This window comes from Aphelocoma coerulescens, chromosome 12 (assembly GCF_041296385.1).
Source record: "Aphelocoma coerulescens isolate FSJ_1873_10779 chromosome 12, UR_Acoe_1.0, whole genome shotgun sequence".
Classification (NCBI taxonomy): domain Eukaryota; kingdom Metazoa; phylum Chordata; class Aves; order Passeriformes; family Corvidae; genus Aphelocoma; species Aphelocoma coerulescens.
Window position 1 is genome coordinate 14130760 of NC_091026.1, and position 14966 is coordinate 14145725.

The window sequence follows — 14966 nt, forward strand, 5'->3', positions numbered from 1 at the left end:
GTTTGTGTGCTGCTGGAGACAAATTGAACACTACAGACAAGAATTACCCAAAATCCCCTGTTATCACTGCATATACTGTTATTTGGTAATTTAGCCTGCTGTGAAAATCTTTTCTATAGTAAAATTTGATTCCTGAAATTACTTTGTCCTTGTGGGAATATTGTGCAACATTCTCTTTTATATCCTGTGTTAGCAGGCAGTGCTTTAACGCAGTTAGAAAGTGCTGGCCTGCTCCTGTGGGAGATGGGAGCTACACACTGTTTGCTTTGTTAACAGCTGAGAAATTCTTACTTTCTGCATTGTGCCATGACCACACTTTGATCTTTTTTTTTTCTCTGTGTTTTTTTTTTTTAATGTTGTAGCTGAGCGTGCTAGAGTGGGCTTGGCACCACTGCCTGGAATGAAGGGAACAGATTACATTAATGCCTCTTATATCATGGTGAGGAAGCCAACACCTAATTACAAAGTAAAATCAATTCTAAGGTGCTAAATACCAGATGCCTATAATTGTCTTAATTCTGTGTGTAATGGCTGTGTATTAACAGATGAGATTTTAACACCTTCCCCATAATGTAAAGCTATTAACCGTGTTTTATTAAAGATTCTTGCCTAAAAAAATTAATTACAAGATGCATTTAGATGGAATGTGTATTTCTGTGAGATACAGTCCAATAAATACTGGGATTTAAAGTCAATTGAAGCAGTAGGGACTCTGTAGAATTGAAATGGAGTTAAAAAAATATATTTTGTGTGAAAATATTGTGGAGTAAAATGAAATAGGGTCATTATGTGTCCCCAGAAATTAAATTAATGCTTTAAAAGTATGGAAGGCAGTAAGTAACTGTGTGTTTGTTTTGCTGCAAAAGGGCTACTACAGGAGTAACGAGTTCATCATAACCCAACATCCACTGCCACATACAACTAAAGATTTCTGGCGAATGATCTGGGATCACAATGCACAGATCATTGTCATGCTGCCAGACAACCAGAGCCTGGTGAGTTGCCCGTGTCCCTCCTTGGATGGTGCCACTATCACAGCTCAGCTGGGCACAGCTCAGAGTCACTCAGTTGCCTGCTGGGGCTGTTTACTGGCTGAAAGCAAAGCCAATTTTTGAGCCACCTACTCAAACTTTGCCACGAGCTGGTTACAGAAAGATAAGTTCCCATGATGGGGGCTGTTCTTTTGCTGTTGCCTTCTGCACTTACCCCTGGACATCCAGGGCTGGAGGGACCACAGTGCTCACACACAGCACAACACGCTGGTGCTGACAACATCTGCAAGGCTCCTGAGGGTTGCCTGGCAGGATGCAAGCACTGAGGGTATGGAGAGGCTGGGGTCATGGGTAACCATAACCCCAGAGAGAGGAGCAGAAATGCAAGGCAGGGACAGGAGGATAATTGCTTGTTTGCCTATGAGCTTAAGCCTCAGGCCATGCAAGACTATGACTGTGCAAGGCGGCTGTACATGTCATTTTTAATGAAAGTAAAAAGCAAACAAGTATGTTAATTTAAGTGGAAATAATGAGTCGGACAGAGAGAGAATAAAGGAGACACAGGTGAAGTGCTAATCACTACTTCCAGATTTACTAGCACGTCTCAGGAGTGTATGTTGAAAAGAATTAAGAACAGTTCATTTTTTCATGCACACATCACTAAGGTGAGCAGACAATTGTAGCTGAAAGTGGAAGAGAAACCACCTTCATTACAGCAAGAAAATAGCAGTCATGAGGGGCTACTGAAGAGGCAGCAGTCAATATGCTGCTTGTGTGTGGGGATGAAAGGGAGCGCAGCACTGCAAGGAGTGCTCAGAGACATTCAATCGAATCAGTAAGTGCTAATGAAATGAAAGTATGTTAGGTGGAAATGAAGAGGCTGATCTTGTCTTCACATGTGCATGAAATAGCTCTGCAGAACAGTAGTGACTAAAGGGTAAAGGAAGAATGCTGGGCTCAGCCACAGTGCTTTCACCTTCACCATTCCCAGGGTGGAGGGTGGCCAGGAAGGCAGTGGCATCCTAGCCTCGGCTCAGTGGTCAGTGTGGGATGTGTTGGCTGGCAAGGAGGGGTGGCACAGGATCCAGGTAGCATCAAGGTGCTGGATGTGCAGTGCCAAAGGACAAGACAATAATGCAAGGTACCTGCTGCATGAGGACCTGTCAGGTGGCAGGACAGGTCTCTTCCCTGGCACTCAATGATATTACTCTAATTACCAGTGCCTCTGCTTATTTAGGGCAGAATTGTAAGGGCTTAGGACCATAAGTCACATTTTAGGAATGAACATTGACAGCCCAGATCTCAACAGTATCTTGCATGTCTTGTGCATCAGAGCTGCAGACCCACAGAAATACACCTGGTTTTAGAGGGATGTGCATGGCCACAGCAGGATGACATCAGTTCATAGCTCATGTTTGCTCATGAGTGAAAGATGGGGTGTCCAGAGACATGGGTTTGCTCTGTGCATGTGGCCAGGGCAACTTCTGTGCTCGTGCTGCAAGGACATAGACCTGTGAAGCCAGGAGAAGAAACTAACTTTGCTTGTATGTGGTGACAGACCATAATTTCCTTTCTCTGCAGCAAATTAGGAATTCACTGTTATTTTTTAAAGAACAGCTTTGACAGGATGTTACCTACATCCTGTCAGTCAGACTACTTCAGCACTGAGCTTCTTCCATCCTTCCCAGTCTCACTCAGGTTTTTCAGTAGAGGTGTTTTTCTGGAGAACTTGCATTAAGTTTAGCCAGTGTTTTTTTCAAGGCGAAGAATATTTGGGTTTTTCTCTTCCTCTTCACACCTCCAGTCACTCCTAAAAATTCAAGCCCTACGTAAGTATACATCAGTCTTCTACCTAGGCCTGATCCACAGACCCTCAGTTTTGGATTAGACCACAATAAACACAAATTAAAAGTAACAAGACAATAATTTTTAAGGGTCAATGAGTGTTTTCTAAACAAATATCTGACTTTCAAACAAGACTGTGTAGGCAGGGGGTCGTAAAGCCTGGGATACAATACAGAGGTTAAGTATGAGTGAGCTAAGATAACAATTTCCCTATGAAACCAATTAAAAAGCAGATGTTACCAGTTTGAACACACAAAGGGAGGATCTGGCAGGTTTACTGCCTACTGTAAGTGTAAATTTGTTTTAGACAGAAGTGGTTTTTAAAGGTCAGGTCCTGATCATCTCTATTTATCAAACCAATTTTTTGATCCACTGGATTTTTCAAGGTATCTGAAAGGCTGCAGCAGTGTGTTTTTTCATTTCTCCAGGCAGAAGATGAGTTTGTGTACTGGCCAAGTCGTGAGGAATCCATGAACTGTGAGGCCTTTACTGTGACCCTTATCAGCAAAGACAGACTGTGCCTCTCTAACGAAGAGCAAATTATCATCCATGACTTTATCCTTGAAGCTACCCAGGTAAAGTAAACCTTCAAATGTGGTTCTTTGCTTTTCACCAAAATTATATTGATGCCATTTAAAGACAGAAGAAGAAGAGTTCAGAAAATTTTTGGAAAGGATTTTCTTGTAAATACATGTGTATGCATGTTGCTCTCAGGGGAAAGGGATTCTCACTGGCTCCTTCTCCCTCTCACATCTTCTACTTTCAGGTAGATTCCTCTAGCTAGTTAGACTGGTATTAACTGTCTCTCTTGCTTGAAAGTGAAGACATGTGATTTTACCAAGGTGCATTGTCTTATTTTTACTTACAAAATTCAGCATTTATAGTTAATTTGTTTGGGGGGGTCTTAACTAATCATAAAAATGTATGTATGCACAATTATTTTGAACTATGAACCTGCTTCTAGTTTGCTGTCTGGATTGCAGCTGGACTTTGCTGCAAGACATTAGTTTGCAAGCCCATTTAGATTTGACTTGATTGCTCTTGTTTGACTTTTGAGCCGTAAGGTCTCTGAGACCTGATATGAGCCCTGAATTCAAATACAAAATCTTTTATTGATTAAACGCTTTGTTAAACTTTGTATTCTTTTAGGGTATTCACTGTTACAGAGATGCTGGAGCTGTGTTTCCTCTTTCTATGTAAACTGTTTGGAAGAAGAAAGTTTTCACTTTAGTTTGCAGTGAGGCTCTTCCCTCTCTGTCCCTGGAGTGGATGCCTGTGAAGTGGAGGGAGCTAATGCCAGGCTGCTTTGTCATTGCAGGATGACTACGTTCTGGAAGTCCGCCACTTTCAGTGTCCCAAATGGCCAAACCCTGACGCTCCCATAAGCAGTACCTTTGAACTTATCAATGTAATCAAGGAAGAGGCCTTAACAAGGGATGGCCCCACCATAGTTCATGATGAGTATGTCATCACTTTTCTCCCATTTATGTGCAGATTGTACACTCAGCTAAAAGACACTTGATAGGACTGATGTCCATTCGTGCATGGAGTAGGTCAGGTTTAGTAGTCCACAGAACAGATTAGGAATATATAAACTTCCAAGGATGAATTTTCAGTTGGCACCTGAGGCCAAATACATTTTGCTTAGTGTAGTTTTTATGTTGGTTATTCTTAGGTGGACTCAGGAGGTGAGGCTGTCTGCTGTGGAAGCATTTTGGGTTCTTCTGTTCCTGGAAGTATCCCGAGCAAATCCTACAACCTGTTTCAGAACCCAGCAGAGCTTTGGTTTAGATAAGGCTTTAAGCAGCCTAATATGGGCTGATGGAAACAAGTTTCAAAACAGCCAAAGCTTCTGTCTAACAGCTCAGGTTTAATGTGCCATGCAAGACAGAACAAGCTCGGCTCAGCTGTGTCTCATGATGAGCAGCAGAAGTATCATAACAAAGGGCCCAGGTCTTCTAAAAGCAGATTTATTCTTCCTCCTTCTGCTTCCCCAAAAACACTCCAAGGGGCCCATATTGTGCCAAGTGGGAGGGAGGGGGCCCACCAACACTTGCCTCTTGTGGCACAGTGGTGAGCATTGTCCCACCAGCTATGCTTGAACACCCAGTTATAAAGGGTGCTAAATACTGTATTGCATATTATTACTTGCCCACATTATGGAGCTGCAAAATACCATTATAATGAAGCTGGAGCCTAGGTCTGACCTGATTTCCTTGAAGGAACTGTTTCCTGGTGGGCAGAGCACTTCCTGCAGTCATTCAGTGCTTAAAATCCCAAGGAGGTCCAACTTCTGACAGTGCTCATGTTGTCCTAAGAGCAAGCACCAAGCCAGCACAAATGCCTGCTCTACCTGCAGCCCTCCTGCACTGCAGCCCATTAGATGTTGTCACTGCCACAAAACAGAATCAGTGGGAAGGTCTTGGGAGTCTTTGCAAAAGCCTCACTACCATGCTCTGGTGTGTCAGTGATCAGAGCAGGCACTGTGCTGGTGTCCCAGGAGCACACTTGGATCCACTGATGCTGCCTGAGCTTTCCCTGCACATCCCTGTGTCACTGCTGCAACAGCTTTTTCCTGACTGACTCCTGCAAATGGTGCCTTGGGCTGAAGCAAATAGTTTTTCTCTCACCACTCCTTCCATCTTCCTTATGTAGAGTTTAAGCTCTGTTGCCTTTCACCAGCACTGATTAATTCCAGGCTGGTTTTAATATTCGTGCTTTGGGTAGTCTGAAGTGAGGTTTTGCTACTCTTGCAGTATTTAAGATTATGTTTTACAAAATTAGAAGCATTATTGATTTGGGCATTTCATTGCTAGATGAAAAAAAAAAAAGAAAATCAAAATTGCAATGCTGAGTCATTCTTTCTGTACATTGCTTTTTTGGTTTATTTGTCATATTCCATTATTTTATTTTTATGCCTAATACATAATGTGGATTCTGCTTTCCATTGGAGTCTAAGCAAATGTAGCTGAAAATGAAAATTTCCCTTTGCTACACGCAACAACTACATCACATAATCCACTAGTAATTGCAACTGCAGATTAATTCCAAATATATGAATTTGCAGATGACTAAATTCATGTGGTATTTAGGAATTACATGGTGGGATGAACTTGATAACATTTTAAAAAGTTCAGAAATTCCAGTTTGAGACAGTTGTCAAGATTTTTAAATATAACTGCCCATGTGTGGGCAACTAGATAAAGATCTGCTGCATAATTTCCTGCAAGTCTTCAGATTTTTGGGAACTGGAAGTTACCAGCCTAAGTGAAAATTATTCCATTACACCTTCAGAGGGATTTAGTTGTGTCCAGTCAGGTACTTGCACTGGGCACATTGTCCACTGTCCCTGTCGATGATCAATCACAGCCATCTGCATGGTGCTGCTGCTTCTTCTGTAAACTTTACATCCAATAGAGCACATCTATTGTGATCCGAGTTCTGTTTCCCTTTTCTAGGTAAACTGAGTTTGAGTTTGCAAAAATCATATACAATTAAGTCAGCATGTGTCTTGATTTCCACAGGAGTGCTGTACAAATCCTAGTGGTAATCTTGCAATACAAGATGGTATTGGAGCACTTGCTGATTATTTCAGTTTTCACATAAAGCTCTCCAAATGGCTTAGGGAGCAGGTCAGCACTGATGACCCCGTTTACCAGTGGGAACATTTTGACACAGACTTTCTCAAAGTCACAGAGCAGACCCATAGCACAGCCAGGACAGAATTTCAGTCTCCTGAGTACCAGGAGAGTGGAGGCTCCTCAGAAGCCGTTGTGTAGGATCCTTCATGTTGTGCCTCACACCTACACCTGCAGCTCAAGCACACCCCCAGGCTTACTGCAGTGAGCTTTCTACCTGACCAGTATCTCAAGGGTATCTCAAGGACTGAGTCATACTCCTCATGAATAACTGCTGCTTGGGTTTTTATTACATGACATTACAATCTGTAATGTTTCCTGGGTGCCTGGCTCAGGGATGTTGCCTTTACCGATGAAGCAGACGTAGGGAAGACTTTGAGATGTGCCCCATTTACTTGTGAGCACCACACAGGCATCTTAGTTTTCTGCAGTTGTCAGATGTGGAGGAAGAGGCAAAGTCTCATTTCTTCCTAATCGCTCATGTTTTGCTTGAGCTCCCACTAATGAATTTAAAATATGCTTCACTGTAATGCAGATGCTCTCAGCCTGTATGGTGTGGGAGAAGTGATTTCAGTGTTACGGTCTCCAGGCTGGGTATTTTGAAATGGCTCATGTTCTGCTGCTGCTACAGTTCTTTGTGTTGAATAGTGCAGATAACCTGAGATGACTTGTGTACCATCAAATTTCTTCCATAAATTAAAATGACAAAATATTAGCCACTATAAAACAAGCATTTAGTAGATAAAAAGATGAACTACAGTAATCAAATAAGACTATAACAACATTTTCATGACCCTGTGTCAGTGCCCAGGTGTGTTTCTGAGTAACTCCTCCTTTTGGTGTGGTTTTCCAGGTATGGAGCTGTGTCAGCGGGAACTCTGTGTGCCCTTACCACTCTGTCTCAGCAGCTGGAGAATGAAAATGCTGTTGATGTTTTCCAGGTGGCAAAGATGATAAATCTTATGCGGCCTGGAGTATTTACAGACATTGTAAGTCTTGAAGTGGAATATAAATAGACGGTTTACAAGGGTTTCATCTGAGACCAAAAGCATGAACTAAAACATGCATTGTGTATGTTATCAAGCCCTACAGCATCTGCTACCAAGCAGAATTTGCATTTGAACTTTCTTTTGTGTAGCTGTCATTTTTTATTAACCTCAAAGCCACACTGTAAGTCTCTGATTTGCACTTAAACTTATTTCTCATACTTTGGAGGGGAGCACTACACAGGCAGTCCTAGCAGAGAAGAACCTTTCATCTTGTCACCATCTGCCTGCCAGCCCTGTGAGCTAAGCTGTGCTCTTTAAACCTGGCACGTTGTGGTCTGAAGGGATGCTCACCGCAGGTGGAGCTGCAGGGAGATGAGGCTCTTCACTGAGTGTCCAGCAAGAGCAACCCCCTTGCCTCAGTGTGCGTGGTACAAGGTTCTGCCACCCAGGGAGTGACCTGGGGCTGAGCTGTGGCCTCAGGTTTTGTCCAGCACTCCTGTAGTGTTTAATAGTATATCAGAAATAGTATAATCTACCCAAAACTGGAGTTTGGGTTCACAAGGTTAAACTGGATGAACAGAGTTAATTGTTCTAAGTCTATTTCTTTGCTATGTGTATGCTTCTGACACTGAATACCCATGACCTTACCTGGAAATGCCAAATTTTAGTGCTACTTATTTATGTACACTTAAAGGATTGAAATAAGTTGCTCTTTCTTTTCCAGGAGCAGTACCAGTTTCTTTATAAGGCAATGCTAAGCTTGGTCAGCACTAAGGAAAATGGAAACGGTCCCATGACACTGGACAAAAATGGTGCTGTGATGGCCAGTGACGAATCTGATCCCGCAGAAAGCATGGAGTCTCTTGTCTAATTGGAAACCTGAAAAGGCACTTAATTTGTAGAACTTCTGAAGACTGAGTGAACTTTTTTGAGGCCTTTTTTGCCAGACTCTAGGTTATACAATAACCCAATTACTTTTTTACACTGATAAAAGTTTTGATATTTATTTTTTGCCATTTTATGTCTTAATGGTATCCTACTGAGCATTTGCACCTCTGTTTATTTCACACAGTGAAACGCAATTTTATCTAGTTTGCACTATATGATCAGTGTTACTGCCTATAATATCCTAATATAAGACAAGCCCTGATGTGACATTCCATGGCAACAAACATACATTTTTCTGTTTTGTTTAAATGCAGTGAAGTTTTGCTAACTACAGTGACCCTCGAATCTTAAATCTTGGATGCTAGGCCAGATGGATTCTTTCTACAACAGATACTGTACCCCTTCATACCATATTTATTATTTAATGATCATGTCACAGTTTTGGTAACGGTGTTTTGCATTCCAGTGGAGTGGATGAGCAGTGTTCATCCTTTCTTGACAAAATGTGGCAGGTGATTATTAGCTATAGTGAAGGTGTAACAGCCTTGTGCAGCTGAAACAATTATTTCTGTATTGTTTCAAATTGCTATGTTGTACACTTACAGGCCTGAGACTTGCTTCACATGGAATACGTAAATTACGTACAGTATAATTATAAATTAGATGCCATTCATATGTGGGACTTGGTGATAAGTTTTGAATTTACAATTTCAAAGTTTCCCCATGTATTCAGGAAAATGTTGATTTTGGTTTTTAACCAGCCCTGCAATGGGAAAGTATTTTGGTTTTATTTTCATTGGAGCCAATACAGTGAGAAATCTACTACAACCCAAAATCAGACCTGTTTTCAGATATATTGAAGGTAGCAATATTTTACATTACTAAGCTATTCGATATTTTAAACACATCTAATTTCCTTACTATTTCTTGAATATGACTTCACACCTAATGGTATGTTACATGATGACAGGCGTTTCTTAATTTCATAACTGTTAGATGCCATTTTTACAGGTGTGTAATTTTCATACTTTAGTGCTAAAACATAAAGTACTGATCCATATTTACTGGTGAAGCAAACTAATAAAAAAACTACCTATAAAGTTACATTCTCCCTCTTTTTTTTTTTTTTTTTGCCAGACTAATTATTTAGCATAAATGTACCTTATTGTGTTTTCCCTCCCAATAAAATGGTTTCCCCCAGATTATGTAAATAATTATTGTTTGGAGCATTCAAGTTTATATCCTCACTGGCTCCCTCTTCCTTTGTATTTGGTTGCAATTCAACAAGGTCAATCCCTGTTTAACAAAAGAAGTAACCATATCCTTAATTCCCCTAAAAATTAAAATTAATTGTGCTCTTCATAGCTTGGCTGAGTAGGGAGGGGTTAATGAATCTGCCTGGAAAAGGAAATACATGATTTCAGCCATCCTAACCCTTGGTGTACAGTTAAAGGCACTATCCCTTATATGTGGCATTAGTTTCTTCACTTCTAAACTGCAGAAAACATGCATTGTAATTTTTCAGGACTTATCAAAATATTACAGCATATTTTTTTCATTTAAATGCAAACCAATTAATTTCTGCCAGTCCAATCTTGCTGAAATACAGACATTTGGCAGGGTTCTGTGTATTTTCACTCACAAGGAAGCTGAATGCAAACTGCTTAAAAGGATATTGAGAGTAGGTATTTTGGTTCAGAACCTCTCAAGGTGCAAACTGATACAGCCTCACTGAGGGTGGAGGAGCTATGAAAACTGGTATGTACTAACATTTGGCTTTTAATCTTAAGAGGAAGATTCAAGGTATTCAAGGATTCATCAGCAACCTTTTACACAGTCACCTTCTCAGTTTGTTGAATCCCTCCATACAAGCAATTCCAATAATTGTTAATGCCAAACAATATAATAAGCCCATGGTTTCAGTAAGGAATTCCCATGTCCAGCAACAGCTAGTCCAAATAAAATGTGCAGAATGTTTCAAAAGATTGTAGTTTGCTTGCCCTTTGCACTGCATGGAGGTGGGAGTCAGTAGGAGTTAGGACTGGCTTTCCAGTCACTACACCCCAGTAACAGAACGGTTTAAGTAAGTTTTCAAGTACTGCTCCCTGCAAGGGCTGGAAGGTTTTGTTGAGTGGTTTTCTGGCCAGCCTGTATCAGCCTCAGAGGCTGCTGAGCCCCCTTGTGCCCCCAGTCCTGGACCTGGCCCCAGCCAATGCCAGCTGGTAGCACAAAGGGACTCATGAGTTGGATCAGTTCAATCTAAAAGTATTTAAGTTCCTGGGAAGGTGTAGGGATAAGTTAGGAATTCAAACCCTGACAACTAAGTGACACAAAGATTACTGCAGGCATCAAGAGGGTTGGATTTGTTCAGTACTCTCAGGTCTTTAGTTTTCATTTCACTGGCATGATGGAAGATAACTGTGGTTCGTGACACGCTGCCTGAACACCCTTGTTTTAATCCTTTACCTTCTCACAAGTTTTAAACATCAATGAATGAAGGCTGTGGGGGTTGAACTTTGGTAGATGCTTTGGAAATCCATGCATTTGCATTGGCATTTTCCAACAGCTGAAATACTTGCTCGGGGTTTAATCCATGGGGAAATAATATACACTGATGTCCTGTGAGTTGTCCATGGATTACTTCATAAGGGAGCTCGAGCTGTATGTTAAGTGCTGTGCTGACAGCCAGGTAGCCAATAGATGGTAGTGATGCATGAGGCTTGAAGGGGTGAAGCTAGAAATTGCTTGTGAAGGTCAGGATTAAGCACACAGAAGAGCCAAATCTATCCTCCTGTAAGCAGCTGCAGTTCTGCTCTCATACAGGGGTTTGCACCCTTTCCTTGGGACTGAGTGACTGGCAGAAGGAGCAATGTCTGCTCAGAGATGGGCACTGATGAGCTCTCCTGATGCTCCCACGAGTGTCTGGCCAAAGTCCTGCTCTGCAAATCACCACCTTGCTTTTAGCACCCCGAGCCCCCCTGCTGTTCCCAGCTCCTGGCATTCAGTCAGGATGTCTTTCAAGCATCATTCCCAAGCGATGTGCAGGTCTGCAAATTAAGAGAACCTGAGAACATTCCTATATCACTGCAGGGTGTGGTCCTCAGCACCAGCCCTGAGAAATAAGGAACAGAAGGACTGAAGCACACGTGTGTGTCTACATTTAGAAAATACCATTTCTCCATGTCTTGCACGTGTCCTGCGCCCGCAGACCGTGTGAAAGACGTGAACTGTGTCTTGAGCCCATAAGAGCAGCCAAGCTTTCCAAGTGGGAATGCCTGGAAATCGATGCCATCTTAAGGGTGGCAGGCTGAGAATACCCCATCCTCCAAACACTCCTATATGTGAGCTTGGCTTTGGTAGGAAGGTCTGGGGGAGCTGGTGGGACCCCTCTGGTGTGCAGGGTAAGCGCCAAGTCTTCTGCAGGATCAATGTCTAAAGAACATTCATTTTAAACAGCATTTGTCTTTAGTATTTCAGTGTCTGTTTCCAAATGCTAATTTAGAAACAGAGAAAAAGAAAAATCCAAACCCCTTAAACTTCTTCTTGTAAGTGACTGTTTCTGTACTGTGGGTCTTTTCTAGATTAGTGGAGTCATTTACCGGATCTGCAAAATTTCCATTGCTTTTCCAGTTTCTGTTTGCTTGAATTGCTTGAACACAGATTGATACATTGGAACATTAGGAGAAGAATCTTTATGATACAGCACAACTGCCTTCTCATTAATCTTTTTTAAAGCTGATGTATTTTATTTAAAAACTAAAAAACACAGATATCTATTCTACCAAAGATACATGCTACTAATTCTCAGCAAAACAAAATCAACTTACTTTTTAAAAAAAATCTAGTTGTCTTGAAGATTTAGCAGTCTTTCTCAAATTCATGTCTTTTGACATTAGATCTTGTATTCCAAAGTTTATGTTCAAAAGGTTCCAGTGAGTTTTTACATGAAGGGAAAATGCCTATTACTCTACCACATTGCTTTCTTCTTTTTCTTTTTTTCTTTTTTTTTTTCAGATGTAACTTGCTGTTACCCCTTTGCTCTTCTTCTCTTTGTTGCCATTCTAACAATGTGAACTACATTGGCTTTACTTATCTAAGGAGAAGGAATGCAAAAATAAGGAAAGAGAGGAACTGTAATAGAGAGATTTGGCCTCTACTTTGTCTTAGCTGTTAAACTGTTTTTAGTGTTTTTGTTAACTATTTGCAAAGGGAAGCATTTTCTACAGAGGATAATTAATTTCAAGAAAAATGTCTTGAGTTTTAAGAATAAACGTCTCCAAAAGAGGAGATAGTCAATTTTATACAATGTCACAACTCTCCAACATTTGGGGTAGTGACTTTTTTTGTTTTGTTAGAACACTTGAGACTAGCAAGCAGCCATTGTGTCTAAAGACCGAAGCATTCATGTGTACTCCTATTTTCTTTTCCTTCATTTTTAAAATAGCAAAGTCATTAAAACTGTAAATATTTTGTTGCTTGGATAAGCATCTTCTGGGAACTTTGTATCTATGGTATATAATCATAGAATTTTATATTTTCATATAAAGCTAATTTTTTTCTAGTTTCACCTCCTTCCTAGTTCTGTGGTGGCTATGTGAATACAAACCTTCTGTGTTTCAAGGTAGTGAGACACCATCGTCACACTCCAAAAAAGATTTCCACAAATGTCATTTCTTTGGGGCAGTGATTGTGAAAGTTGGAATTTTTTTTTTTTTATTCCATTGTCAGTGTGTGCAATAGGAATTAGACTTAGCCAGTCACTGGATACGTTTGTCTCATTGATCCATTCAGAAAAAAAATAAAAATGTGGTGTTTGGTTTGGGGAAAGGGTGGGAGGGAGTATTTGGAGGGAGACTTTTTGTTCATTTTTGGTTTTTGTTTGGGGTTTTTTTGTAACTTGAAGAATCTTTTTGTTATGTTAAACTATATCAAATCATTCTATTATAGTGTTATTTAATATGTAAATTGTATTGCTATACATAAAATAAAGTATGTTTTTTGATGTATTTACAGACTTCTTCCTTATTTGCATCAGGTACACAAAAGGAACAGATGCAGGAGTCAGTATTTCATTGTCCCAGGCGTGCAGGAAGAATGATGAGATCCTAAGCCTGCTTTAATTAGTTCTCAAATTTCCAAGCAGTACTCAGCTGGGAACTGTCAGGGACAGTGGAGTTCACTGTTCCCTTCTTAATTGTCTCCAACTATTAGAGAGCTGCCAGTTAATAACTCTGTCCCTCTCCACCAGTGCTCCTCCCCAGTCAATTGTAACCCATCAAAATCCCTTTTGGAAGGGGAACTATCTCCTTTCTGAACAGGACCTCAGATCCCGAGCTTTCTTGCCAGCTCCTTTGACGTGCCCTTCTTTCAATCTAATTCTGGCTTACCAGCCTGGAGGAGCAGGGGCTTCCACCAAGCCACCATCACCCGATTTACCATGATAAATGGCATTGCTCACTAACCCCAGCACTGTGTCAGGAAAAGCAGAAGTACTCATTCCCATCTCAGACAGACTGGGGGGGATACAGATGTTCCAAATCCTAGAGTCAAGGCAGCAAATATTCCCCATGGAGTGCATTAGTAGTCACACGTCCTTGCTGCTCTAGCCAGAAGGTGTCACTGAGGTGGGCACACATGATGCCATCGATGCTGTTGGTGTTTTGCAGCAAAACCTTGGCAGCTCCACACACCACCTCCTGTTCTGGTTCTGTGCTCAGGGCTGTGTTACTTTTCTTGTTTTTCTTGGGGGGAAACTGCTCAGGCTTGTGGACAGATTCTTGTTGTGATCTGCTGCTGGCACAATGGCTGCCTAGGCTGGCAGAGCCTTCAGCAACATGGCAGCACTCAGCCTCTGGAGCAGCACCTGCACAGGGAGAAAAACATCAGTAACTCAAACGGCTTGTTGATGTAAAATTGCTGGTTAAAGTCAATACACTACATCTGCTGCCTTTTGTGTTGCTGTATTCTCACCTGTAAGGTCTGTGTTCTGGTTGACTGGGAGGAAGAGGGATCCTGGAACACCGGATGGGAACTGTGATCAGTGGGACACAGCACAACAGCCTGATGACCCTTGCCAAGCACCCCACCTTGTAGCATGTTCCCTCCAGCCCCTGCTCCAGGGTGCTGCCTCGTGTTGCACCCCAGTAGTGGCTCGACACCAGCCCACCAGCAGGTCCTTCTGCCTCATGGATGAGCAGCAGGAAGCTGCTTCTCAGCCTGCCACACCTGCTCTGGGGGATGCTCCAGCACCTCCAGTGCCCTCTATAACTTTTTCAGTCCAGAAGCAGGCACCCAGGCAAAAGTTCCTCTGCCCAGCTTGGCTGCTTCACCTCCATGGAGAAGATGGCAGCCCCTGCATGCACAGGTAGGTGGGTACACAACACAGCAACAATATGGGAAAAGAGTTGTGTAAATCCTGCTTGTCTTGGAAGTGCCTGAAGGATGGAGTAGATGGCAAGCTGACCATGAGCCAACCCCACCTGCTGCAAAGTAGACACTTGCAGGTCTGGCAGTTCTACACTGGGACCAGGTAAGGACACCTACCAGTCTGCTCATGGCAGGGTTAAAACCTCTCATTCTGGGAAGAGAGAACCACAGAGGCAAAAAAATGTAAC

The 14966-nt window shown here is 41.8% G+C and overlaps 1 protein-coding gene across 3 annotated transcripts in view; it reads left to right on the forward strand.

Moving 5' to 3' along the window:
- PTPRG (protein tyrosine phosphatase receptor type G) overlaps window positions 1–13358 on the forward strand; it is a 402469-nt gene extending 389111 nt beyond the window's left edge. For all 3 annotated transcript variants that reach the window (XM_069028207.1, XM_069028208.1, XM_069028209.1), the window contains 6 exons: window positions 363–439; window positions 867–995; window positions 3266–3412; window positions 4156–4298; window positions 7329–7464; window positions 8189–13358. In XM_069028207.1, coding sequence (XP_068884308.1) covers window positions 363–439; window positions 867–995; window positions 3266–3412; window positions 4156–4298; window positions 7329–7464; window positions 8189–8335 — 779 coding nt within the window. In that variant the 3' untranslated portion in view covers window positions 8336–13358. The remainder of the gene's footprint in view (window positions 1–362; window positions 440–866; window positions 996–3265; window positions 3413–4155; window positions 4299–7328; window positions 7465–8188) is intronic.
- The last annotated feature ends 1608 nt before the right edge of the window (window positions 13359–14966 follow it).